Source organism: Panthera pardus, unplaced genomic scaffold, assembly GCF_024362965.1.
Source record: "Panthera pardus isolate Hobbes unplaced genomic scaffold, ASM2436296v1 HiC_scaffold_17, whole genome shotgun sequence".
Taxonomy (NCBI): Eukaryota; Metazoa; Chordata; class Mammalia; order Carnivora; family Felidae; genus Panthera; species Panthera pardus.
Genome location: NW_026526732.1, coordinates 114,978,360 through 115,004,868, shown reverse-complemented (window position 1 = coordinate 115,004,868; position 26,509 = coordinate 114,978,360). Strand labels below are relative to the sequence as shown.

The 26,509-nt window shown below is 39.3% G+C and overlaps 1 protein-coding gene across 8 annotated transcripts in view; it reads left to right on the top strand.

The window, feature by feature from the left end:
* CDKAL1 (CDK5 regulatory subunit associated protein 1 like 1) overlaps window positions 1-26,509 on the top strand; it is a 706,407-nt gene that overhangs the window by 13,785 nt on the left and 666,113 nt on the right. For 7 of the 8 annotated variants that reach the window (XM_019425254.2, XM_019425255.2, XM_019425256.2 and 4 more), the window contains 2 exons: window positions 5,683-5,857; window positions 7,490-7,602. In XM_019425254.2, the coding sequence (XP_019280799.2) occupies window positions 5,688-5,857; window positions 7,490-7,602 (283 nt within the window). In that variant the 5' untranslated portion in view covers window positions 5,683-5,687. Of the gene's footprint in view, window positions 1-2,502; window positions 2,527-5,682; window positions 5,858-7,489; window positions 7,603-26,509 lie in introns of those variants that run through there. The other variant, XM_019425261.2, reaches the window with a different exon arrangement.

Below are 26,509 nucleotides of genomic sequence, written 5' to 3'. Positions count from 1 at the left end.
CCTGAGCTGTCAGCACAGAGCCCAACGAGGGGCTCGAACTCCCGAGCAGTAAGGTCATGACCTGAGCCTAAGTCGGACGCTTAACTGACTGAGCCACCTAGGTGCCCCTCTTTTTTTGGTTAAGTTTTTGTTTTAATTCCAGGATAGTTAACATACGGTGTAAGATTAGTTTCAGGTGTACAGTGAGTGAGTCAACACTTGCATACGACACCCTGTGCTCAGCACATGTGCTCTCCTTATTCCCCATCTCCTGTTTACCCGTCCCCCACCCGCCTGCCCTCCGGGAACCATCAGTGTGTTCCCTAGCATTAAGAACCCGTTTCTTGGTTTGCCTCTTCATCTCTTTTCTTTCCTTTTGCTTTGTTTGTTAAATTCCACGGATGAGTGAAATCACACGGTATTTGTCTTTTCTCGGGCTGACTTGCTTCGCTTAGTATAATACTTTCCGGCTCCGTCCACATCATTGCCAAGGGACGAGGAGTGTTTCTTTAAGGGAGAGAAATGTGAGTGAGGTAGTACATGGAGGAGGTGGGTTCAAGATAAGGTTTTTGTTTTTTCGGTGGGAGAAATAGCAGCATGTTTGTATCTAGGCAGTAATGGCTGAGTAGAGAGACGGTGACGATGCCGGAAGAGCGGCCGCTGCTGGGCTTCTGTGCTTGAGGAAGTCAGAGTGGAAGGGCTGTTCATTCATAGTAACAGATTGCTGGGCAGAGTCCATGGACCATCTCCCTGTAAAAGAAGGAAGTTTTCCATGTGTGCAGAGTGGGGGAGAGGATCTGAGGGCCTGCTTCACTCAGGCCTTCTGGTTTTGGTGCCGTCTTCAGCCTCATGAAGAGGAGATCTATGAGAAATTAATTTTCAGAAAATTCCTAAGATAAATGAGTTTTAGTTTCTTCACTGCAGTTTTTCAGTCTTTGCCCTAATGCGTACTGGCAATCTGTAAGGAAGCAGAATTTCCTGAATTTTTTTGAGCACAGAACGATTTTTTCACTGGTAGATGATCTTTCAAATAAATAGAACCCATTTCAGAAAGACTAACGTGGTTCATTTTTCCTTATCTAGTTTGCTGAGTTGGGCAGGGCTCTTGTTTGCAAGAGCGGAAAACCCAGTTTAAACTCATTTAAGCCACAAAGGGAAAGTGACCGGCTCACATGACGGGGCAGAGCAGAGCAGGGCTTTGGACCAGGCGCGCAGATGATGTCAGTGTGGCTCTTTCTGTCTCCAGCTCATGTTAGGCTTCATTCCCTAGGTCGTTTCTGCCCTGTGGCAGGCAGCATGGCCCCTGGCATCTGCAGGCTGACGTCCTCCCGGCTTGGCCACTTCAGTGGGAAGGGAAGCCACCTCTTCTGTTGGCTCTGGCACACAAGTCCTCCTGATGATCCTCATGGTCTGGGCTTGTCATGTCCAAACCTGAACCAGTTATGGTGGCCAGGAAGATGGGTTACTCTGCAGGCTTGGGTCACGGGCCCCATTCCTGTGTCTAGGGAAGGAGGAGGCCTGTGATTGACAGCCTCACCTTGACCATGTCCTGTCCTTGTTAACTGTAACTCAGCTGGTCTGTATGAGGTTAGATTATTTCTGATCTTTTGTTAAGACTAACGATGTAAAATTGGCTGAGCTTTGAACGGGGGTTGGACTTACTGGGCATAATCCATCCCAGTTGTAAAGACTGCACTTCAGTAAAGGGCACAAAAAGATCCTGCCTGGAAAGCTGGTCTGTTAATTGAAAGCTGTGCATGGAGAGATGGGGATCTGGCAGGTGGGAGAAGGGAGATTCTTTGGAGGGGCCTGAGAGCAGCGGAGAGTATCGGGATCCTGACACTGGTTTGGGCGACCCGGGTGAGGCACCGTGGTCATCGCTACGTGAAGTCCGCAGCAGAGGGCTGCTCAGGCCACGGGCTGGGGCTCGTTGGCCTGGGATTGTTGTTGATCTTGGGGTGAGCGAGCTTCCGTGTGCTTCCTGGCTGTCTAAGGGGAGGGCGGTAACACCACCAGAAGCACGAGTTGTGAGTGGTCAGTGAGGTGACCCGTGAAGCACTTGTTTCATGCCTGGACGTGGTAGAAGTAGCAGCCGCACTGTCAGTAAATGTACTCGAGTGTACATTCCTTTTTCTTTCCAGGTGATTTTCTGCCCCCTTAATCATTGTATTTTAACATAGTTACAGATTTCCTTACAGCAATAAAAGTTGTGTGGCTATGCTGTATGGCTGGTCCAGGTTTCCCCAGTGGTGACGTCTTGCAAAACTGTAAGTGTCACACCTGGGATACGGACATTGATATGGTCAGGACGGAGGACGTTTCCATCTCCCCAAGGACCTCTCCTGTTGACCGTGGCTAGTGGCCTTCCCTTCTCTCCTGCCCCATCCTCTCCGCAATCCCTGGTGACCTCTGTTGTGTTCCCCATTTCTGTAATTTTGTTATTTCAGGCTCAAGGATGTTATAAACATGTAACCATAGAGCCCGTAAGCTTTCGGGAGCGGCTGTATTCACGGCAGCATGATTCCCTGGAGATTCGTCCTGCCTGTTGTATGTATCAGTGGTACTTTTCCTTTTTTTTTTTTTTTTTTTTTTTAATCGCTGAGTAGTATTCCCTGGTGCAGCCGTACTGCGGTTTAGGGCATGTGGGTGTCTTCAGGTTTTGACAAAGCAGTTGCCGTAAGCATTTGGGTTTAGGTTTTTGTGGAAATGTAAGTCTTTATTTCTCTTGGATAAACCCTCAGAAGTAACATGGGAGTTCCATGGTTAGTTTTTTAAGAAGATGCTGAGCTGTTTTCCAGAGTGACTGTGCTATTTTATATTCCCCCTAGGATTGTAGGAGCGGTCCAGTTTCTCTGCATCCTTGTCAGGGTTTAGTGCTGTCACTGTTTTTTTTTTTTATTTTAACCATTCTGATAGGTGTGTAGTGATACCTTATTGTGATTGGAGTTTGTTTCTCTGACAGCTAGTAATGCTGTGTGCTACTTGCCTTCTTTATATCCTCTCTGGTGAAATGTCTTTGTCTTTCATCCATTTTCCAATTGGATTTTTTTTTTTTTTTAATTTTTTTTTTCAACGTTTTTTATTTATTTTTGGGACAGAGAGAGACAGAGCATGAACGGGGGAGGGGCAGAGAGAGAGGGAGACACAGAATCGGAAACAGGCTCCAGGCTCCGAGCCATCAGCCCAGAGCCTGACGCGGGGCTCGAACTCACGGACCGCGAGATCGTGACCTGGCTGAAGTCGGATGCTTAACCGACTGCGCCACCCAGGCGCCCCTCCAATTGGATTTTTTAAAACTGTTTTGAATTCTAGATTCCAGTCCTTTGTCAGATAAGTGGTGGTTTGCAAAAATTTTCTCCCACTCTGTAGCTTGACTTTTTCTTTAACATTTTTTTTTGACGTTTATTTATTTTGACAGAGAGAGAGAGAGGGAGAGGGAAGGAGAGAGAGAGAGAGAATGAATGGGTGGGGGAGGGGTTTATAAGCCTGATGTGGGACTCAAACTCATGAACCATAAGATCAGGACCTGAGCCAAAGTCAGACGTTTAACTGACTGAGCCACCCAGGCGCCCTTGTAACTTGACTTTTTATCCTCTCTTAAACGGGTCTTTTGCAGAGCAAAGGTTTGAAATTTTGATGGTGTCTGGATTGATTAAGTTTTCTTTTTATGGATCATGCTTTTGGTATCTGGCCCAAGAATTCCTCACCTAGCTCTAGGCCTAGAAGATTTTCTCTTACAGTTTTTCCTAAAAGTTTATAGTTTTACGTTTTACGTTTAAGTTCATGATACATTTTGCATTAATTTTTGTATACGGTGTGAAACTTAGATTGGGGTTCAGTTTTTGTCTGTAAATGTCCCATTGCTCCAGCACTAATGGAGAGGTTATCTTTCTTTTACTGAATTGCTTTTGTACTTTTGTCAAAAGTCGCTTGAGCATATTTGTGTGGGTCTCTTTCCGGTTCTCTGTTCTGTTCTGTTGATTCATACTTCTGCTCACCCACCAACACCGCACAGTCTTGATTATTCTAGCTGTATAATAAGTCTTCAAATCGGGTGGCTCAATTCCTCCCACTCTTCTTTTTTCACAATTGTTTCAGATATGTTACCTTTTTTTTTTTTTTTAACGATTCCACATAAATTTTACAGCAATCTTATCTATGTCTACAAAACATCTTGCTTGGATTGTGATAGGAATATAACTATAAACTTGTACATCAGTTTGGTCTTGACTGACGTGGTGGGGTGGGGGTTCCTTACTGTTTGGTCAGCTGGTTGGCAAGTCCAGGGTTCCTACATGGCCTCCTCTGGTTCTGCCCGGGTGGGGTGGGGTGGGGTGCCTCGTTACAGCCTCATAAAAGTAGAAGTTAGGAGGTGGGACTGTAGTTTTGTGTTTTGTGGGGTTTTGTTTTGTTTTATGGGGTAGAATGGTTGTCTAAAAGTTTTGTCTTGCTAGACTGTCCCTTTTCTGGCTCTTTGAAAAGAGAACAGGGTTTTTTTGGGGGTGCTTTTGTTGTCTGTATCTGTTGGCAATTCTGGGTTGCTGGCTTCTTCAGCTCCAAGTCTGGGATAGAGGAGGCAAAAGAAACCCCAAGTAACTCACCATTGTGTTGTTCCTTGGGTTCCAGGGTCCCCGGTCAGTCTGCCTTCCCTCTACCTCTCAGAGTCTTCTGATGTTTATTTTATATATAATGCCCATAGTTTTCATTGTACTTAGTAGGATGGATAAGGAAGAGGACATCTGTTCTATCTTCCTGAAAGCTGTGTCCACATTTTCTTGTCTTAATGATAAAAATTTTGAACATTCAGGAAAGTAGAATAGGATAATGAACACCAATATATGTGTCTTAGATTTAAGACATGTAAGGTTTTCCTGTATGTCTTAACCTATTTTTATTGTTTTAAAGTAAATTATAGATATATTTAACGTCCACATATTCAATATTAATCTCTAAAAAGATTTTTAAAAAACTTTGTTTTGAGAGAGAAAGAACGAGCATGCGCGAGTCGGGAGGGGTGGAGAGAGAGGGGGAGAGAAAACTCCAAGCAGGCTCCACGCTGTCAGCAGGGAATCTGACATGGGGCTCAATCCCATGAATTGAACTGTGAGATCATGACCTGAGCTGAGATCCCAGACGCTTGACTGACTGAGCCATGCAGGTGCTCCATAAAAAGATTTTTTAAAAATAATAAATAAAAAGTAAAATCACGTTTACAATGTCAGAAATAAGATTTTTAAACATGAGGACAATACTTTATATCATCAGTACTTTGTATCTAATGACTTACAGTAATATCCTAATATTATCTAACACCCACTTCATATTCTGATGTCCGTATTTGTCCCCAAAATATCTTACAGCTGGTTGGACAAAGTGACATAGAGTCAAGAGCATGCATTGCATGTAGATGTTATGCTTCTAATGCATTCACTGTGAATAGTCTCTCTTCTGTTTTTTTCTCTGTGAGACTGATTTGTTGAAGAAATAGTTCCAGTTGAACCTTGGGATGTCCCATTATCAGTAGGATTTGTCTCATTGTTTCCTTGTATATTTTTATCTTTTGCATTTTCTGTAAACTTGAAGTTAAATCTGAACTCTCTATTAGATTCAAGATCAGCAAGAATATTTTGTAGATGATACATGTGAAATAGATTTGTGAGGGACTCATATGCCTCTGTCGTTTATAACTTTTGTATGTAATAGAAAAGATGCCTTCTGCCTCCTGTGATTCTCTCCTGGACGACATAGAAGATATTGTGTCACAGGAAGATTTAAAGCCACAAGATAGGCATTTTTCACGGAAGCATGTTGTTCCAAAGGTGCGAAAGCGAAACACCCAAAAATATTTGCAAGATGAAAACAGCCCACCAAGCAATAGGTAAGCTCTTGTTTTGAGATTATATCCAGTATCCTACCAAGGAAGAAACTGGTGCTACTGATACATACTGGTATATATCAGTGTGTGTGTGTGTGTATATATGTGTGTATATGTGTATATATATGTATATATATATATATATATATACACGTATATATGTATGTGTATATGTATATACGTATATATATATATATATATAGCTGCTGTTTCTAAAAATCTTTTGGAGAGGAGATATTTTATTTGGTTTTAAATTTAGCAAAGTAATTGGTTAAAAAAAAAAAAGATGTCAGATGGCATGTTTCTTGAAGACTGGGTCAAGGACAGTATTTGGCATAAATATAGGAAATGCTGCCCCTGCCCCATATCTGTGTCCGCCACCCCAGGATCTCTTTGATATCTCTGTAGTTGGTATGTAATTTTGTGTTACTTCCAAGTGAGGCATTTTACTGCATTTTGAAATTCTTATGAGACAGTGGTGGTTTGGGTATTTGATTTTTCTTAGCAAATTTACAAATACTTCTGGATCAGCTAAAGGCATTGACACAAAAAAATTATTGTGTCATTTATCATATTAGGTCTGTTGTAGTTCTGTGAAATTGTAATACAGCCTAGCCAGAAAGGATTATGCAGTTGTATAATTTTAACATGCTTATATTTGTTTAGATAGTAAATTGTTGAAAGTTTTAATGCATTCAATGGTTTTATTTGTAACACTTTTTAAAGTCTGTGAATTTAAACTTCTCATATTTTAATGACTAAAGTTTATTGAATTTGCTCTGAATATGTCTTTAAGGTAACTTCTATTTAAATTTAAATTATTAGTGCAGTCTGAGTTGAACGACTATTTTTCCCTTTCTTTTTTTTTTTTTTTTTTTTTTTTAATTTTTTTTCAACTTTTTTTTTTATTTATTTTTGGGACAGAGAGAGACAGAGCATGAACGGGGGAGGGGCAGAGAGAGAGGGAGACACAGAATCGGAAACAGGCTCCAGGCTCCGAGCCATCAGCCCAGAGCCTGACGCGGGGCTCGAACTCACGGGCCGCGAGATCGTGACCTGGCTGAAGTCGGACGCTTAACCGACTGCGCCACCCAGGCGCCCCTATTTTTCCCTTTCTAAAAATATTACATTTTTATAACTATTTTTACATATGGAGTACTTTTAATTATGCTGTAGGGTGATGGTTTTTCTGTTTTGATTCAGTTATTTGTATCTGTAAGTTATAAAGATTGTAATTGTTATATAGGAGTCAGTGAATGGGTGATGTCCTTAGTTTTTCTTTATTTGCTTCTCTTGCTAGAACCATTTTGTTTGCTATTGTTATTTGTATGTACCTTTTGTATGTAGGAGTTTAACTTAGTGATAGTACTTTAGTACTGAATTTAAAATGCAGAGAAAAGGGAAATATTTATATGGAGAGAGTCATAACTTAGGTTTCTGTGGTTATTTTACCTTGATTTTAGACTTTTGGTGTAACAGTTGATTATGGATTAAGTTGGTGCGTTTCATGAATAGATTGCAAATGGGTTGCCGTGAGCGTATTTTTGCATAATATGCCCAGAAATCGAGTGATTTTGTTCTAAAAAAAATTCCTAAATGAGACTTACTTTTTTTTTTTTATTGATTGTTTAATAGCACTATTCCAGGCATACAGAAAATTTGGATGCGAACATGGGGTTGTTCTCATAATAATTCGGATGGAGAATATATGGCTGGACAACTAGCTGCTTATGGATATGAAATTACAGGTAATGGGATCTGTAGTGTATTTTATTGGTTAGGTTTTTCAGGGCTGAATTCTTTAGAGATATATATTTTAGCTTCAGCAGTTAAAGTATATTTTAACATGACTTAATGATTTTAAGGCAAAACAAAATGATAACTCTTATATGTTGTCTAGATAACTATAGATACATTATTATACAAATACTTTAAAAAAACTACTTTGAAATAAATTTAGACTTACAGAGAAGTAGTAATATGACAGTTTGCATATGTCCTTGACCCAGTTTCCTCTAGTACTGACATCTTACATAATTAAGCTAGAATTAATAAACTAGGAGGTTAACATTAGTGCAGTACTGTTACCTAAACTGCACATCTTGTTTGATTCCTGCCAGTTTCCCCACTGACGTTCTTCTGTTCCAGGATCCGGTCTAGCATCTCACTTTACATTTATTTGTGATGGCTCCTTAGTCTCCGTCAGTTGATAGTTCCTCTCTTGTTCCTTGTCTTTTATGTCTATGGACTGCTGAGGAAAGCTGATTAACAGTTCTTGGTGGTTTTGTAGAATGTCCCTCAACTTGGGTTTGTTGGGTGTCTTCTCCTGATCAGACTCCGGTTATGTATGCATTCTTGGCAAGAAGAGCACATTGAGTTCTCAGTGCATCATATCCGGGAGTCGATAATGAGTTGATATGTCTTATAACCAGAGGGCCACGTCTGCTAGACTTCTCCACAGTCATGTTACCGTTTTTTTCATTGTAATTAATAGATCTCCTGTTTCCCCTCAGCATTTCTCTGCTAGTTTCAGTGTCTGAAAATTTGTGTCCATGGATCGTGTCTGCAGCAGTCATTACTGTTTGTTAAACGGTGATTCACTGTTTCTTCCTTTCTTATGCTTATTAGTTGGAATTCTCCTGTAAGGACGACCCTTTCTCCCTGGTTTTATTTACATATATTGGCATGGATTTACATGCTTGTTTGTCGTCCCTGTGGGTTGTAGTCCAATACTGTTGTTATTTTGCCGCTCGTCTGTTCCAGTTTGGCCGTAGGACCTTGTCAAGATGGCTCCTGTGTTTTCTCAACAAGCCCCCGTTCTTTCTATTGTCTGCCGCCACAAGATGTGCTCGTCTCATATTTTCCCTTCCCCAGCCTTGGAAGCAACCATTTTTCCAGGGAGTCCTGATCCCTTTCGGTACAAGAATGGTGTTTTGAGCCAGACGAGCTTTGTGGGCAGTAGGTGAGCTCATTGCCACTGTGAAGTGTCCATGTGTCTAGGAGCTGTCCGTGGACGGAGCTAGGAAGTATGTATATGTGGAAACCGGCCCATGTCATGTCTACATTACTGTGTCTGTCAGCATGTATATCGAATGGGGCCATGATTTGATATTTGTGACAGGCACTGGCCTGGTGCCTTATGTATGTCACCTTGCTGAGCCTTTGGGAGATGTGGAAATATTGGCATCCTGACTTGACTATACAGACGAGAATGGAGAGGTTGTATCCTACCTTAAATCACACGGACAGTGAAGTCTCTTGTCACCCCAGAACACTGCTCTTGACCACTGTTGCCTATGCCTGTGTGATTGGCAAAGTCTTAGCCTCAAGATGGCCTGTGAGGATATGGGAAGATTGGAAACTTCTTTCCTAGTGGTGTTTCCTTCAGCAACTCAATGATCCTAATGTCTTAACTCTGAGTTTTTGATAACTTGTCCTTTAGACTGCAGAATCAGCCTTAATAATTTTGTTCTTTAGATAAAAGTACTCAAAATGTGTTTTTAGAATGATTTCTCAAAAAAATAAAAGGATTATCCTTCTGGATTCGTTAGTAATTTTTAGTAGAAGTTAGCATGGGTTTGCCTTGATACATTCTGATGGTGCAGAATATTAAGACAATAGTCTGTAAGATAATTTCCTAAAACATTAAAAAAAATGAGCTTGACTTCTTCTAGGTAGTGTTAAATATCTAACACATTGTAATTTTAATTTTAGTCCATTAGAATTTTGTATTTGATCTTATTACAGTACTGTTCTAAGTGATAAAAAGTAAAATAGTCCTGATGCATTTACACAAGAATACCAAGTTTTGTTATGTATATCCAGCTTTAGCCTTTTTTTAATTTTTAATTTTTTGCTTTAAAGAGAGAGTGCATGTGAGAGGGAAAAGGGTTAGAGGGAGAGAGAAAATCTTTTTTTTTCTTTTTTTCTTTTGAGGGAGAGAGAAAATCTTAAGCAGGCTCTATGCTCAGCATGGGGCCTGACATGGGGCTCGATCCCAGGACCTGGGATCATACTTGAGCTGAAATCGAGAGTTGGATGCTCAACCCACTGAGCCACCGAGGTGCCCCCAATTTTAACTTCTTATTTGCGAAATAGTAAAAAGGGAGAATAAATTGAAATTTGTTTCTCTTATTAATGTGGTGTACTACTTTTATATAGTTTCATTACTTGTATGTATTTGTGCTAACTTTATGTACTGTTGATTGTCCCCACTTTAGAAATTTATAGTCTGTGTTTAATTCTAGTCTGGCTTGCCTGTAGTGGACTATAGAGTCCCTTTTCTCACTGGTCAGGTGCTGTAGGCCCAGAAAGTATGAACGATAGTAGCTGCTGTAAAACATTTAGAAAGGAAATCTCTGGGGCGCCTGGGTGGCTCAGTGAGTTAAGTGTCTGACTTCGGCTCAGGTCATGATCTCGCATTTGGTGAGTTCGAGCCCCGTGTCAGGCTCTGTGCTGACAGCTCAGAGCCTGGAGCCTGCTTCAGATTCTGTGTCTCCCTCTCTCTGCCCCTCCCTCTCTCATGCTCTGTCTCTCTCAAAAATGAATGAACATTAAAAAAAAATTTTTTTTTAAAAAGAAATCTTTACAGATTTTATACTTATATTAAATATATGAGATGAATGATGGGTGGATTGTTTGTGCTAGCCGTCGTCTTTCATTATTGTGGAATAGTGGGAGTTTATATAAATTATTATTGCTAAATAATTTAAAATGTTTTATTAATCAAATATAGACCTAAAATGTTTTTTTAACTGTATAATTGATGCAAAATAGGCATAAGATATAGATTATGTAAAATGAACACCGAGATTACTGAAAACAGTATACAATAAATTGGAAATTAGCTCTCAGTTACCGGTAGTAGATATTTTTACTATTTGGAGACAAAAGAGATTATGTGGGTATATACTTGAAATTGCTTTTAACTGTGTGAATCCAGGAATATAATTATTCTATAGTAAAATCTCAAAGAGGCTGACTCAGAGCAGTTAACTCTTGTTCATTGCTTCTTTCAGACCCTTTTTATTATGAGAGAAAAGGTGGTTCATAACTTACAAAATAGTGCCTGCTAGTTTTTCATTTCAAAGAATGAAACCTACTGAGGAGAACTGATGTCATTCCCTAAAATTCCGAACAGTCGGTTGCATCATGGGTACATGGGTGCATGTATACAGTTAGTGTCATGGAAAACGGTGAAACTGTCCCTATAGACACCATGGCTTTTAAAAGAAATAGGATTTGAATGCATACATTCCACGAGTGTTGTTTCTTCAAGTAAGCAGTTTCTGTAGACTGAACTTTTTCCCCCCAGTAAGGCTGCCTTTGGTTAATGTTCTTGGATTATTTCTTTGGAGATGTTGGGAAAGTATTTTCAGTGTCCTCATTCGTGGCAGATCTTCATTATCTTCAGAGTGCATTTAAGGTTAGAATGGTCACAGGTCATTTGAAGCCACTAAGTAATAAATAAAGTATGTGATATGATGTTGAACCATGCTGTTTTAGTTAAAAGGCATTTTTTATCTTAATTGATTCTGAAAACTGTTACAGAAGAGTTTTCAAAAATCTTTATAACAGCGGTATGTACGTTTTTTGGATCGCTTCAGACTCTCACAACTATAATTTCATCAAAGAATTCATAACCAGTTGCTTATGAATTCCAGTAGTGGAATAAAGGCATGGTCTCCCAAGGTGATGACTTTAGGGATGGCTCTCATTTAGGTAGAGCTGTATTAGAGATATTTTAGATAGAGCTACATTGGAGGGAGAGAGAGATGCTGGAGAGAGACGTTTACTTTGTAGCTGTGCTTGCTTGTGTTTTTGGTGCACAAGCACCAAAAGCATGTGCTTTTTGGTTTAGTGGAAAAAAAGTCCATTGCAAGGCCCTCGACTGAAGTTTTAGTTCACAGACAGATGAGAATAATGTGAGTTATATGTACGAAATATCTGTGATAAACCTACATAGTTCAGAATAGAGCGTTTAGCTTGGGTGCCCCCAGTTTCAGAGAAATCATTTTTATTTCATTTCACTTTTTTGAGAACAGTGCGTGTGCGTCGTGTGTGTATGAATGTGGGAGTGGGAGAGAGACTCTTAAGTAGGCTCTATGCCCAGTGTGGAGCCAGACACAGGGCTCAATCTCGTGACAGTGAGATCACGACCTGAGCCAAAGTCAAGCATTGGGCACTTAACCAACTGAGCCACCCCGGTACTCCAGAGAAATGATTTTTAAATTAGGTTTTACAGTTCTTGATAGTTCCTTTGTATATTTGTGTACCATTTATTCATTCAGCAAGTGTTGTCTGAACATGATGTGTGTTAGAGGCTGTGGTGCTAGGACATATGAAGACATGAAAAAATGAAGTATACATGGATTCCAGCAGGTGAGAAATTTATTGTTTTTTGGCAAAGGAAAAGCCTTCATATCGTGTGTTACATCTTAGAAGCTGTTTTAGTAAATGGTCAAGCTGTTAATGTATTTTTTCATAACACAGGGATATAGGACCTGCTTTATTAAAAGAGCTTTTACAATTTATATTTTAGAAATGCTTTGTGATAATGTCAGGTCGGAATAACATTTATTTGTTTTTTATCAGGCTAAGTGTACTCTTTCATCCTCATCACCTATTTCACCTATCCTGCCACCCACTTCCCTTCTGGTGACCATCAGTTTGTTCTTTATAGTTGCGTCTGTTTCGTGGTTTGTCGCTTTCTTCCTTTTTTTCTTCGCTCTTCTGTTTTGTTTCTTGAATTCCACATATGAGTGAGATCATATGGTGTCTTTTTCTGATTTATTTCGCTTAGCATTATGCTCTCTGGCTCTGTCCATGTTGCTGTAAATGGCAAGATTTCGCTCTTTTGTATGGCTGAATAATACTCCACTGTAGGTATGCACCACCTCTTCTTTATCCATTCATCATTTGATGGACACTTGGGCTGCTTCCGTAGTTTGGCTTGTGTCAATAATGCTACAATAAATGTAGGGGTACATGTGTCCCTTTGAATTAGTGTTTGCATATTTTCTGGGTACATACCCAGGAGTGTGATTATTGGATCATAGGGTAGTTCTGTTTTTAAGTTTTTGAGGAACCTCCACATTCTTTTCCAGAGTGGCTGCACCAGTTTGCATGCCAACCAACGGTGCAGGAAGGTTCCTTTTTCTTTCCATCCTCGCCAACACTGGTTGTTTCTTGTGTTTTTGATTTTAGCCATTGTGATGGGTGTGAGGTGATAGCTTATGTCATTTTGAGGTGCATTTCCCTGATGATAAGTGATGTTGAGCATCTTTTCATGTATCTCTTGACAGTCTGTATGTTATCTTTGGAGTAATGTCTAGTCATATCTTCTGCCCATTTTTTAATTGGATTATTTGTTTTTTGGGTATTGAGTTCTATCAGTTCTTTATGTATTTTGGATACTTACCTTTTATTGGAAATATCATTTGCAAATATCTTATTCCATTCTGTAGGCTGCCTTTCAGTTTGCTGATTGTTTCATTTGCTATGGAAAAGGTTTTTTATTTTGATGTAGTCCCTTGTTTATTTTTGCTTTTATTTCCCTTGCTTCAGGACATCTATCTAGAAAGATGTTGCTATGGCTGATGTCAGAGAAATTACTGCCTGTACTCTCTTCAAGGATTTTTATGGTTTCAGGTCTCACATCTAGGTCTTTCATCTGCTTTGAGTTTACTTTTGTGGATGGTGAAAGAAAGTGGTCCAGCTTCATTCTTCAGTGTGTTGCTGTCCAGTTTTCCCAGCACCATTTGTTAATGAGACTGTGTTTTTCCCACTGGATATTTATTCTTCTTTTGTTGAAGATTAGTTGACCATATAATTGTGGGTTTAATTTCTGGGTTTTCTGTTCTGTTCCATTGGTTTATTTGTGTATATTTTTGCCAGTATTCTACTGTTTTAATTACTACTGCTTTGTCATATAACTTGAAACCTGGAATTGTAATACCTCCAGTTTCATATTTATTTTCCAAGGTCTCTTTGGCTTCTGGGGGTCTTTTGTGGTTCCACACAAATTATAGGATTGATTCTAGTTCTGTGAAAAATGCTACTGGTATTTTGATAGGGATTGCATTAAATCTGTAGATTGCTTTGGCTGTAGCCAAATCTGTAGATTGGTTTGGACATTTTAACATTTGTTTCTCCAACCCATGAGCATGGAATGTCTTTCCATTTCTTTACGTTGTCTTGAATTTTTTTCATCCGTGTTTTATAGTTTTCAGAGTACAGGTTTTTTTTTTTTTTTTTTTTTGCCTCTTTGTTTAAGTTTACTTGTACATACATTATTGTTTTTGATGCAGTTGAAGTGGGATTTTTTAAACTTTGACTGTCTGCTGCTTCATTATTAGTGTGTAGAAATGCAACAGAGTTCTCTACGTTGGCTTTGTATCCTGTGACTTCATTGAATTCATTCATCAGTTCTGGTAGTTTTTTGGTGGAATCTTCTGGGTTTTCTCTATAGAGTATCATGTCCTCTGCAAATAGAGTTTTACTTCTTCCTTACCAATTTGCTTGCATGCTTTTTATTTCTTTGTGTTGTCAGAGTGCTGTGGCTAGGACTTCCAGTACTATGTTGAGTAAGAGTGCTCAGTGAGCACATTCTTGTTTTGTTCCTGATCTCAGGGGAAAAGCTCTCAGTTTTTCAGCATTGAGTATGATGTTGGCTGTGGGTTTGTCATATATGGACTTTATTATATTGACGTATGTTCTTTCTAGACCTCCCTGAGAGAGGGTTTTTTATCATGAATGGATGTTGCACTTTGTCGAATGCTTTTTCTGCATCTATTGAAATGATCACATGATTTTTATACTTCCTTTTATTGATGTGACATATCATGTTGATTGTCGATTGTTTCCTGAATATTGAACTACCTTTGTAACCCAGGAACAAATTCTACTTGATTGTGGTGTATGATTTTTTTAAAATATATTAGTGGATTCATTTTGCTAATATTTTGTTGAGGATTTTTGCATCCATCAGAATATAACATTTTAGGTTTGAATTAAGAAAATGAATCTCCTTGTGGAAATAAGTGGTAGTTTATATGGCATAGGAGATAATATTAGAATTGAATGTCTAAAGTATAAGCATATTTCCTGGACCTGGCTGTTTGACTTGAAATAGCTTTTTAGGAGCGTCTGGGTGGCTCAGTCGGTTGAGCATCCAACTTCGGCTCAGGTCATGATCTCGTGGTTTGTGGGTTCAAGCTCCACATTGGGCTCGCTGCTATCAGCCCAGAGCCTGCTTTGGATCCTCAGTCCCCCTCTCTCTACCCCTTCCCGGCTTATGCTCTCTCAAAAAACAAAAACAAAACAAAACAAAAGAAATAGCTTTAAATTTTCAGAGTGAGATTAATGGGATATGTTAGATTCATCTATGCAGATGTTTGTGTCAAGAATACATTCAAGGACCACACTTGAGGGTCAGTAGAATTTTAAGGACATTAAAGCTAGATTTTTGTGTTTGTACTTGGAGTTTTTGGAAATCACATTTGTACATAATTAAAGTATGAATGCACATAAAGTTTCTTTGCCTGTTTTTTATCTGTTTTAAGAATTGGGGTGCCTGGGTGGCTCGGTTGAGCGTCTGACTGGCTCAGGTCATGATCTCGCAGTTTGTGGGTTCGAGCCCTGCGTCGGGCTCTGTGCTGACAGCTTGGAGCCTGGAGCCTGCTTCGGATTCTGTGTCTCCATCTGTTTCTGCCCCTCCCCCACTTGTGCTCTGTCTCTGTCTATCAAAAATAAATAAAATGTAAAAAAAAAAAAAAAGAACTGGTTACCATGACATTTCACATTAATATCTTGAGCTTATATATATATATGATAAAAGATATTAAGATAAGTAGACTAATTGTGTGGGATTCTGAAAAAACAGTAGACCTCCACCTTCGTCAAGATGAAACTAAATGAAAAGTTTATATTTTACTTCTCTTAGAATTAGTCAGGGGCACCTGGGTGGCTCAGTGGGTTAAGCATCTGAGTTCGGCTCAGGTCATTATCTCACGGTTTGTGAGTTTGAGCTCCGTGTCGGGTTTTTTGTGCTGACAGCTCAGAGCCTGGAGCCTGCTTTGGATTCTGTGTCTCTCTTTCTCTATCTCTCTGCCTCTCCCTTGCTTGTGCTCTCTCTCTCTCTCAAAAAAAAAAAAAAAAGAATTAGCACAAAATATTATGTCACCTATGTGAAATCAGGGTTTTTGTACACGTTTCCAGGCAAGGGAGTTGAATTGGTTGAAAGTGTACTGTGTGTTAGGCATTTCACAGAAGTTATTGCAAGCATCAGATGAAATAATTTTGGTGGGAGGTGACTGCATATTTTAAGACCAGGAGATTGAGGCTGGGAGAAGGGAGACGTGTGATCTATACACCTTCACCCAACTGATGTATGCTAGAGTGGACCTTGAGACATGGCTGCTGTCAGCACAGCCTCTGCTCCTGTTATACTGTGTAGTCTCTCAAACTTGATACTTTAAAGGCAGGTCAGTGTGGAAACCTAATATTAGATAGGTTTTACTGGGTGTTTTTTAATTTTTGTTTTTTGCTGCCCAGCATTTTAATATTTCTCCTGCACGACTTTTAGGACTCTTTTAAGTGCAATACTGTTAGAAGGCTGGTTGTCTGTCTGTCTGTCTTTCCTCCTCTTTTTCTCTTTCTAGAGGCGAGAGAAAGGGGGGATACGTACCACTGGAATCCATACCGCAGGAGTATGCTCAGTTTCTTAATTTCAGTGCAGTGGAAGTAAGCTGTTACTTGAGTTTAAGATGGCACTGGGAGCTGAGAGCCACGTGGTCCGGGTCCACCTCCTTTATCATCAGTGTGAAGTCACCCCCCAGGGGGAACATCAATATGACATCATCATCTTTTTGCTTTTCTGTTTTGATCGACAGCAGTAATTACCTATGTGCATTCGGGCTTTACCATGTGCTGGGCCCAGGCCAAGGGCCTTCTCTCTGTTCCCTCATTTAATCGTCACAGTAATAGGGCAAATACTGGTGCTCCGTTTCCAGGAAGATTTTTTAAAATTTTAGTTGGCACGCATGTTACGTTAATGTCAGGTGTACAGCTTAGTGATTCGATGGCTCCCCGTGTCCCGCTGTTCTCAACACCAGCGTGGCTCCCACCTGTCACCATACAGCGCTGTTACAAGACCATTGGCTGCGTTCCCTATGCTGTGTCTTTCCTTTCTGTGACCCACTCAGTCCTTAATGAAGCCTGTATCTCCTCTCCCCTTCACCCATTTGCCCCTCTCCACAACCACTAAACAAAACACTCGATGTTTCTGTTCTAGAATCTCTAGTGGAACTCAGTGAAAAATCATCAGCTTTCTTAGTGTACAACTCTTGCCTCTTTATTTTTTTATTAAAAAATTTTTAAAAAATATTTATTTTTTGAGAGAGAGAGAAAGAGAGAGCCAGCGTGAGCAGAGGAAGGGCAGAGAGAGAGGGAGACACAGAATCTGAGGCATCTCCAGGCTCTGAGCTGTCAGCGTAGAGCCTGACATGGGGCTTGAACCCACAAGCTGTGAGATCATGACCTGAGCCGAAGTCAGACGCTTAACAGACTGAGCCCCCCAGGCGCCCCCACATATACCTCTTTAAGGTAGCCTTCTTATTCCTTAACCATCACCACTGCTGTTTATATGTGTACAGTGTGTTATAGCTCATAAAACATGTTCATGTCTGTTGCTAATTTTATATAGATAGTACCTGAAGATAAAAAGAGAACAAAGACTTTGTTTACCAGGCTTTTAAAGAATTACTTAAAAATATCCTGACATTTAGGTTTCTGACTTAAATTACACATACTGGTAACGAGTATTTACAACGAGGTATTAAGTTATGTGCTGAATAGGACATTTGTCTAAGTGTTACCTGGAGTTTCCTTGGAGGAATTCTTTATCCTGTAGCCAAAGGTGATGCCTTTTATCCGAAGATTCTGAAGTCCGTCTGGAAATTATAGTGAAAATAAATTCTGTTCTGATGATTTGCAGACTGTAGTACATACAAGGGTGACCATCAGCTTATGGATATAGTTGAATCTTAGCATTATTCTAAAGCTCAATGTTAAACATAGGGTTTTTTTTTTTTTTTTTTTAAGAGGAAAAGGGGTCTTTTGCACATTAAAATCGGAACTATATCTGTTAATCTGTTAACTTTCCTTCTCATGTGGGCATTTCAGGCTAATTTTATAAGCTTTAACTTTTTATATGTGTCCCGTATGCTGGAAAACTATAGGCTTAAGGTAATTATTTAAAAGTACTTCTTCACCTTGCCAGTAATTTGCAGTTTTACTTTCCCTGCCTGGTTACTATGGACATATTCATATATTAGGTTATTTGCATGAACCACTAGGGATATTCTTCATAAGTCTTAATATTTTTTGGTTATTTTTGCCAATATTCACATAGAAAGTTGAGAATTCTAATGGCTGACTTGGTATGAGGGATCTGACAGCACAGGGTCTAAGTCAGGATGTGACTTCAAAAAAAAATAAAGGAGACGTCCCCTATTCTGGAATGGATGACTGTTGTTACTGGAACGCAGAGCTGTATTCTTTCTACCGAATCTCCAAAAAGTTCAGCTCTCCAGGGTAGGAGACAACAAAACCGAGCAACTTGCAGTGTTAGGATTTGACATGAGAAAGGAATTTGGAGAGAGCGGAGTGTGAAATGAGACCTCCAGGCACAGCCTATCATGTATCATGAACAGTGGGCTGTTGATTAGAACCGTAAATGTATGAACTAGACAGCCTCTTTTTGACCTGACCTCGTGTTCTAGGAGGGTGAAATTTTGGAATCCCGTGCTTGGTGTTCTGGAATGGCTGGCTTGAGCTAGGAAAAATTGTCTTCTGATCTCAGAAGGAACAGAGTAAAGATCTGCCCTTCACACATTTCCCTTTTGTTAGACAGTGGATTGGGAATGCCAACAAAGTAAAAGACGCACTGATCCAAGTTGGGGAAGAGGAAGAGCAAGCTAAAGGAGTTAAAACAGGATTTTGAAAGTGGGAGTAGCTGAGAACTGATTTGAAGAGAATTAAGAGTGTAAGAGAATTAGCCCGTGCGGGGTGCGTGTTGTATGTACATATTGACGAAGAGACTCCATTTGGAAGGATGTGGACAGATGGAACGGAAAAACCATTCATATGAAATTTAGTCTTAAAAATGCTTCACTGTGAGGGCCATTGATACATATAGTTGATTGCTGAATGTTATGTATAACTTGTCCCCTCTAGAAGGTTATGTCCCCTAAAAATGGAGCCCAGTGTGTGTACCTCTTAACGAAAGCATTGTGGTGAAGATACTGTGTAGCTTACGTGGCATATTGTGATCAATGTGTGTCCTATAACTTTTTTTAAAAATTTAAACAAATTTAATGTAGTATAACTTAGATTTTATTTACCCGTACTATGTACTCATTTTACCCAGAGGGTCTTGTAAAGAGGTCGTCTTCATTTTAAAATGAGTCCGGGACGACTAATGACATTAAATTTCATTACGTAGGGAATTATATTATGCTTTATATTCTAAGAACTGAATAGCATTCTCTGCTCAAGTCCCTGAAACTTAAAATTTTTTTTTTAAGATTTTATTTATTTTTGAGACAGAGAGAGACAGAGCATGAGCAGGGAAGGGGCAGAGAGAGAGGGAGACACAGAATCTGAAGCAGGCTCCAGGCTCCGAGCTGTCAGCACAGAGCCTGACGCGGGGCTCGAACTCACAGACCGCGAGATCATGACCTGAGCCGAAGTCGGATGCTCAAGCAACTGAGCCACCCAGGCGCCCCTAGTCCCTGAAACTTTAAATTTGATATGCTCACAGTTTTGTTTAAATTTTCTGATGCTTCCGTGAAACGTAACATTTCAAAACGATGTTTTTAATACATCTTAACAGGATGTTGGGGCTCCTCATCACTGTGATACAAAATAGAATGCATGCTAATTTTTATGATCTCTATGTTCTAGTGTTTTTTTCCCTTCTTTAAATGGGGCATGGAGATCTTCAGTTTCTGTTAATTTTCATCTTGTTGGCCCAAGAGTCTCTTTCATTACGTGAAGCACAAAAACTCCATGTGTTTGAACCAACAGTTTACTAAGTAGCACAGTCACTTGTTTTGATCTTGTACTAAATTGTGGATTATCTATACAGATTAAGTAGTGACAACTTTTCTTTAATCCCAGATATTATTTCCCTTATTGAGAGTGAACGTGCATGGTTGATTAGAATCTTCGCCTTTTAAACAGATGAAGAGAAAGTCTAGCTCATTCTTGTGAATTCTACAATGTATTGGTGCTAGGTCATAATTTTTCTTAGCCTGATATCACATCTGAAGTGAAATACCAGTAATAGTTAAAAACTCATGTGGTAACTTATTTTGAAAAAAATTTAAACTCTTTCTCTCAGTTTTCTTTGTAGTATATGTGGGAAAGGTTTATCTTTTTAATTGTCTTTGGGAACTTGAATATCCTGTTTCCTTCTGTTCCACTTTTGAATTTTTTTTTTTTAATGTTTATTTTTGACAGAGAGAGAGACAGACACGGAACACGAGCGGGGGAGGGGCAGAGAGAAAGGGAGACACAGAATCTGAAACAGGCTCCAGGCTCCGAGCTGTCAGTACAGAGCCCGACGCGGGGCTCGAACTCACAGACCGCAAAATCATGACCTGAGCCGAAGTCGGACGCTCAACTGACTGAGCCACCCAGGCGCCCCAACATTCTGTTCCACTTTTGGCCTGACCTTTCCAAGTTACTTAGACTTCTTGTCTATATAGACTCTTGTCTATATGTTACTTCTTGTAACATGTAGGTGTTGCTAATACTTCATGTGTAGTTTTTTTTTTTGTGAACAAACTACTATGGAGTGCTGAATTGTTTTAAGAAGACTAGTCTTTAGAATTGCTGTTGTTCTGGTATTAAAAAATTTTTTTTCCTACTTTTAATATTTTAGACTTTTTTAGGAGAGAAAAATCAACATAGGCTAGAGATTTTCAGAAATTTCATACTTGCTTAATTGTTCAATGATTCAGATTACCTTTTGAGATTTTGTAGAACTGTTTTTGGATAGTGTATTCAGAAATAGTCTGTTTAAGTTTTAGTTTTCTCTTTCTCTTTCTCTCTCTCTTTCTCTCTCTCTTTCTCTGTCCCTCCCTCCCTCCTTCTGTCCTTGCCTTTCTTTCCATCTTTCTTTCTCAAGGGTAAATGATAAATTACCAGGGAAGCTACACTTAAAAATCTGTTTTTTGTGTTACTGTTCTTGACTTTTGGGAAGAACCTTTTTTTGAGATGTTGACATTTGAGTGTGTAAAATAGTGTGGGCTCCTTTGGGCCTTTAAAAATTTAGTGAGTTTGGATTAAAGATGTGATGTATTTTTAGCTCTTGGACAATAGATGGCAGTATTAGATTACATGATCACTGCCCCTAGAATACATATGAAAAGTGATTTTCATGTTACAAATAGTCCTCTTATAAAATTATTAGAAGTTATTAAATTTGTTAACACCTTATTTTTTCTCATTTACTACTTTTAAAATTGTGTAGTAGTGTTTATATAAGAATTGGACAAGTTGACCTTCTCAGAGGCAGCACGGATCCTGTGCAATCTGCTTGCAACATGTATGCTGGAGACCAGATGTGAAATGACTCATTCACCGACTCATTGCTTGACATCTTCATAGCTCTCTTGTCCTGACTGTGCTTGTCCTAGAATGTGGTGGTTGCCCTCTCGCCCACGGGAGCCTGCTAAGGTGGGAGTTTTTGCCTCTGAGGACAAACATTTGTTACCTCTGCCATTATGTCGCTTGCGTACTTTCTCAAAACGAATCTTTGCGTAAGATGCATCTTGAGTAGCCCATTAATCTTCAAATTAATCCTCAAATCTGTTAACATATTTAAGGTTAATGAGGCTTAATGTTAAATGAGAAGGCAGTAAACTACAGCCCTTTAAAATTTCCCACCGTTCCCACTTGACCCACATGTGTTTGATGGTTAATTTCAGCGGAAGTGATTCGAATGTCTGGGCAATCTGCAGACTTCCTTCTGGTCCTTCCTCTGTTGTAGCCTGGTGGTTGTCAAATTTAAGCGTTGGTAAGAATTTTTGTACATAGATTCATGCAGGTGATATATATGGGTGACTTAAGGGCCTGTTTGTGTGTTTGTGTGCGTGTGTATAACAGTTGTGACTCTGCATATTAGATCAACTAACTTGATCATTTCGATCCTGACACTTTGTATTTACCCTAAGTCTGCTTGCACTGCCGCTGGTATGTTCCCCTGGCTTAGAGGCAGAGAGAAGTCCCTCTGTTAGTTCCTTCTTAGGGTAATTTGTCTGTTTCCCGTGTCTCTCCCATAGTGAGTGAGTTCCTCCTATCTTAGCCATCTTTACCTTTGACATCTCAGAGACAACTGTCACTTAATTTTTAGGAGCAGACAGTAGCCCCTATTATCATTGGCTAGACTGTAAGACCCGGCTATGGCCATGGATTAGCTGTATGACTTTGGACAAAAGACAGTGTCTCTGTACTTCAGTATCTGTCGGTACTTAATGAAGACAACAGTAGTTTTTCGCCCAAAGATTAAATGTTAGCATGTGCTAAGTGTTCAGTGGATTATCATTATTACCATTAAGCACAGGACCTGGCACAAAATAGGAATTCAGGTGTTCTTTTAAGTGAATTAGTGAACAAATAAAAATGATATTTTGACTATCTCGAAGTAAGTTTATTATTCTTATCTTTATAGCAGAATAAAGCTTTAAAGTATATTCTAAAGGTTAAATTGTGTGTATGTGTGTGTGTGTGTGTGTGTGAGTGAGTGAGAGAGAGAGAGAGAGAGAGAGAGAATCTCTTGAGTTTTCAGTACAGTCCTCTTTCGGTGTCTGTCAACTGCAGTCTGCATAGTCTTGGCAGGTCTTGGATAAGATCCTCATACTATCACTTTTCCTGACATGGACACTACAAATTATATCAAATCAGAAATCTAATTTAATCCATCCTTATGAAACTGCAAGCAGTAATTGCCTTCAATGTAATGGGATTGGATTCAGTATTAGAAATGCTGATGTTCCCGGGGCGCCTGGGTGGCTCAGTCAGTTGAGCGTCTTCGCAGGTCATGATCTTGCAGTTTGTGAATTCAGGCCCCGCCTCGGGCCCTGGGCTGACAGCTCGGAGCCTGGTGCTGCCTTGCATCTGTCTCCCTCTCTCTCTCTCTCTGCCCCTCCCTTGCTCACACTCTGTCTCCCTCTCAAAAATAAACATTAAAACAAAAAATGTTGATGTTCCCTCAAATCTAAAATTTGGTTCTATTTATTTCCAAATATTTGTGTGTATACCCGGAGACTTGTAGAGAGACACCAGTGACCCCGGAGTGCTACGTGTATTCAAGTGTTGAGTTCCTTGTGACAGGTGGTAAGGGTGCAGAGTATAAGCATGGCAGTGAGAAGGGTACTTTCTCCTTCTTTTCCCCCCTTTTACCCGGAACTAAAGCAGAGAGAAATAAAACTAAGGGCCTTCAAAATGGGCTTTTTTCATCCATCCGGAAATAGAGGAAAGACATTAAGAGTCTCTAGAGAAGATGCAGAATGTTGTTTACCCCTGAGGGTGAGCATTTAGCCCTTGTAATATGGCAGGAGGCGCTGTGGGGTGAAGGGAAATCCTTCCAGAAAGCTTACTCTTAGCGTGTTTTGATTTAATCCTTCCCTGTGAGTCATTTTTAGAAGTAGCTCAGTTTACCAACTTGCACGTCTTACACTTGAATACGAGGTGAATAAGGGGTGAGGTCGATCCACGGGCTGCGTTTGTGCGCTACGGTCTGACTTGCTCTGGGTCATGGAGTCATGTTTCATCCTCTGCTGTGACACTTTCAGGTGTTTCTGGCAACCATTTTAGCCACCATCTTCGTAGCCGTTGCCTTGTCGCTGTCTTTTTAATTGAGTCGCTGTAATTTAAGACGGAATCCTATTAACTGTGATTTTGAAATCTCTGTGAAGCGCTCCTTGAGTGAATTTTGAGGAAAATTCATGGTAACGCATGAATCAGAGACAAAAAATCATTGGGAATATCTTCTGCTTTTCATGTGAGAGCCGAGTTAGCTACCTTAGAAAAATAAAGGAAGGGACTAGTGGTGGTGTTCTAGATAGAATACATACGTTATAGTCGAACAACACCATACGGGAACCCGTTGAAGGATGTGAAAACAGAAGACATTGAAAATGGTATACAAACCTCTAAATAGGAGGTCAAATTAAGGCAAAGACTCTTTAGGGAGAGTATTTGAAGCTTTTCATTTCCATCTCTTTTGTAGTAGCTTTTAATCTTGTGATTTAGGTGAGTTGCAAATCAAGCACAAGCCATAAACAAAGGCTTTCTTTCCTGGGGCAGGGAGGGGGGAAAAGGGGCTTTGCAGTTTTGAGTGAAGGTTTATCTAGTAGCACAGAGACAGGAAGGATACTGTGTTAGGTGAAGAATTGTTGGTTGTCGTGTTTGTGATGTGTGAGCTGCAGCGGGAGTGTAGTCAATGTTTGTGTGTTCTTCATGTAGGAATTTAAACCTAGACTTCCAAATGTATACAAAAAACATTGTAAAAACAAGAACTGTTTTGCAAAATTTTACACAGCGTAGAGATGTGTGCATTAATTGTGACACAGGATAATTCTAGGATTTGACTTATTATATGTTTTCGGAATTCATGTGGGAATAGAAAAACCAGTAATTTCGAGCCAGTGATGGCTCAACCATTCTTAACTGAGGGATGTTTGGATCAGTCATTAAAACTTTCTGAGCCTCATCAGGTCTTTTTTCTTTTTTCTTTTTTCTTTTTTGTTTTCTTTTTAATGGGGTGATGTACCACAAACCTCATGAAATTGAAATGAAAACATGTAAACATGAGGTAATGTTTTAGTTCTTGAAAATATTTATGATTTAAAAGACAAATAATATGTTTATTAGGCTTTAATGTCATTAAACTGTAAACTGATGGGCTTTGAATTCCTTGCTATACTCTTTCATCTGTGTTGCATTAAAGATGTTTTTGTACGATTTAGAAGCTCGATTCCTAGATATACCAAAAGGTGGCACTGTTTACCTATGTCTTAATATTTTTAATTTGCTTTTTGATGAGAACATGTGTTGGATGTTTTATCTGGAAATGTATTAAATTGAGGTTATATTTTTTACATTTAATTTTCTGTTTTGTAAATGGATCTTTAATTCACGTAAGGTTTACTAGGACCAGGTTTCATTTTTATTTTGAAATGGCTTGGAAATTCAGATATTTAGCAGTCAGTTTGTAGATATAAACTCCTGTATAATCCAGTATAATTAATAAAACCTTGTATTAATGTGACAGCTAATGTTTCATGGAAAACACAGTTGCTTTTGTATAGCAGGAACCATTAATTTTTTTAAGCCTCTGAAAACAATCCAGTGATTAAAACATAACAGCCATAAATAAATGATTTGTGTGGCTTTCAGGTCCCACCACGTAGGTTTATCCATTCTGGAATGTTATTTTACGTTAAAAGTACCTTTGAAAATTTAGCAAAATCTGTCATTGCTTGAATTTCCTGCTGGCAGTAATGTGATGAAAGGGGAATCTAGTAGGTGCTGTGAATAGCTTCTCAGGTGAGAAATGCAAAAATTAGATAATAGGAATGTGATTTGAAGTGAGGATTTATATGCAGCAGGATGTGGTTCATACACTTCCCATGCAGTTAGGTGAAAACCTCCTGATTGTTCATTCATGGAGCATAATGCATCCAACACAGTGTACGACCCGAGCAAGAGAATACGAGGGGGTTATTTTCATGTCCAGTCAGAGCTATCTGTCCTTGGTTTGTAGCATAAACAGAATTTGTCAATAATTTTTACTGGAAGTGGAAACGCACAACACACTTCTGTTACCAATATTAGAAAAGGTTTGACTCTTGTTTGGGGACAGGGTTAAATCAAAGGCAATTGGGGGTGTGCTTCCATGGTTTCCTTTATTTAAAACTAGAACATGTTTCAAGTTAACATGGCTTGTACATTTCAATTTTTATTAATTTTCCTTAAATACCACTTTTTAAGGTACAGGCCTTAGACATACAGAGTTTGCCTCTTTTTCCATTAAAAAAAATCTTATAACTCTGATGTGACTGTTTCAGTTACTCAATGTGTCTCGTTTAGGGGAGGTGAGGACACACATGGCAGAGGTTTGTTTTATGTTCATGAGAGTGTATGTGCTTGTATTTAAATGTTCACTCTTGTTGCTGCCTTTGTTGATGTTAGTAATATGATACATATGTGATTTGTCTGATTTGTTTAAAAATGCATAATTAAAGGAGGATTTGATTATTCAACAACTGTTCCAGTAGCTAAAGACTATTATTTAGATATTTTCTTCCAGTATTTGACAACTGTTGTGTGAGCTATGAATAGTATGAAAAATAGAATGAATGTACTATGACACTTTAATACTTCAGACCCCATACTCTTAGGATACTATTATTGTAGAGATTAGAACACCGTGTTTTCATTATTTAAAATAGCGAGAAACTGATCTACTCTTTCCCCTTTTCTGCGTGTGTGTGTGTGTGTGTGTGTGTGTGTAGATGTAAAATTCTGTGGATTTGGTAAATGACAAAGGTTTATTTTTGTAAATGAGTTTGTGTTTTCAGATTT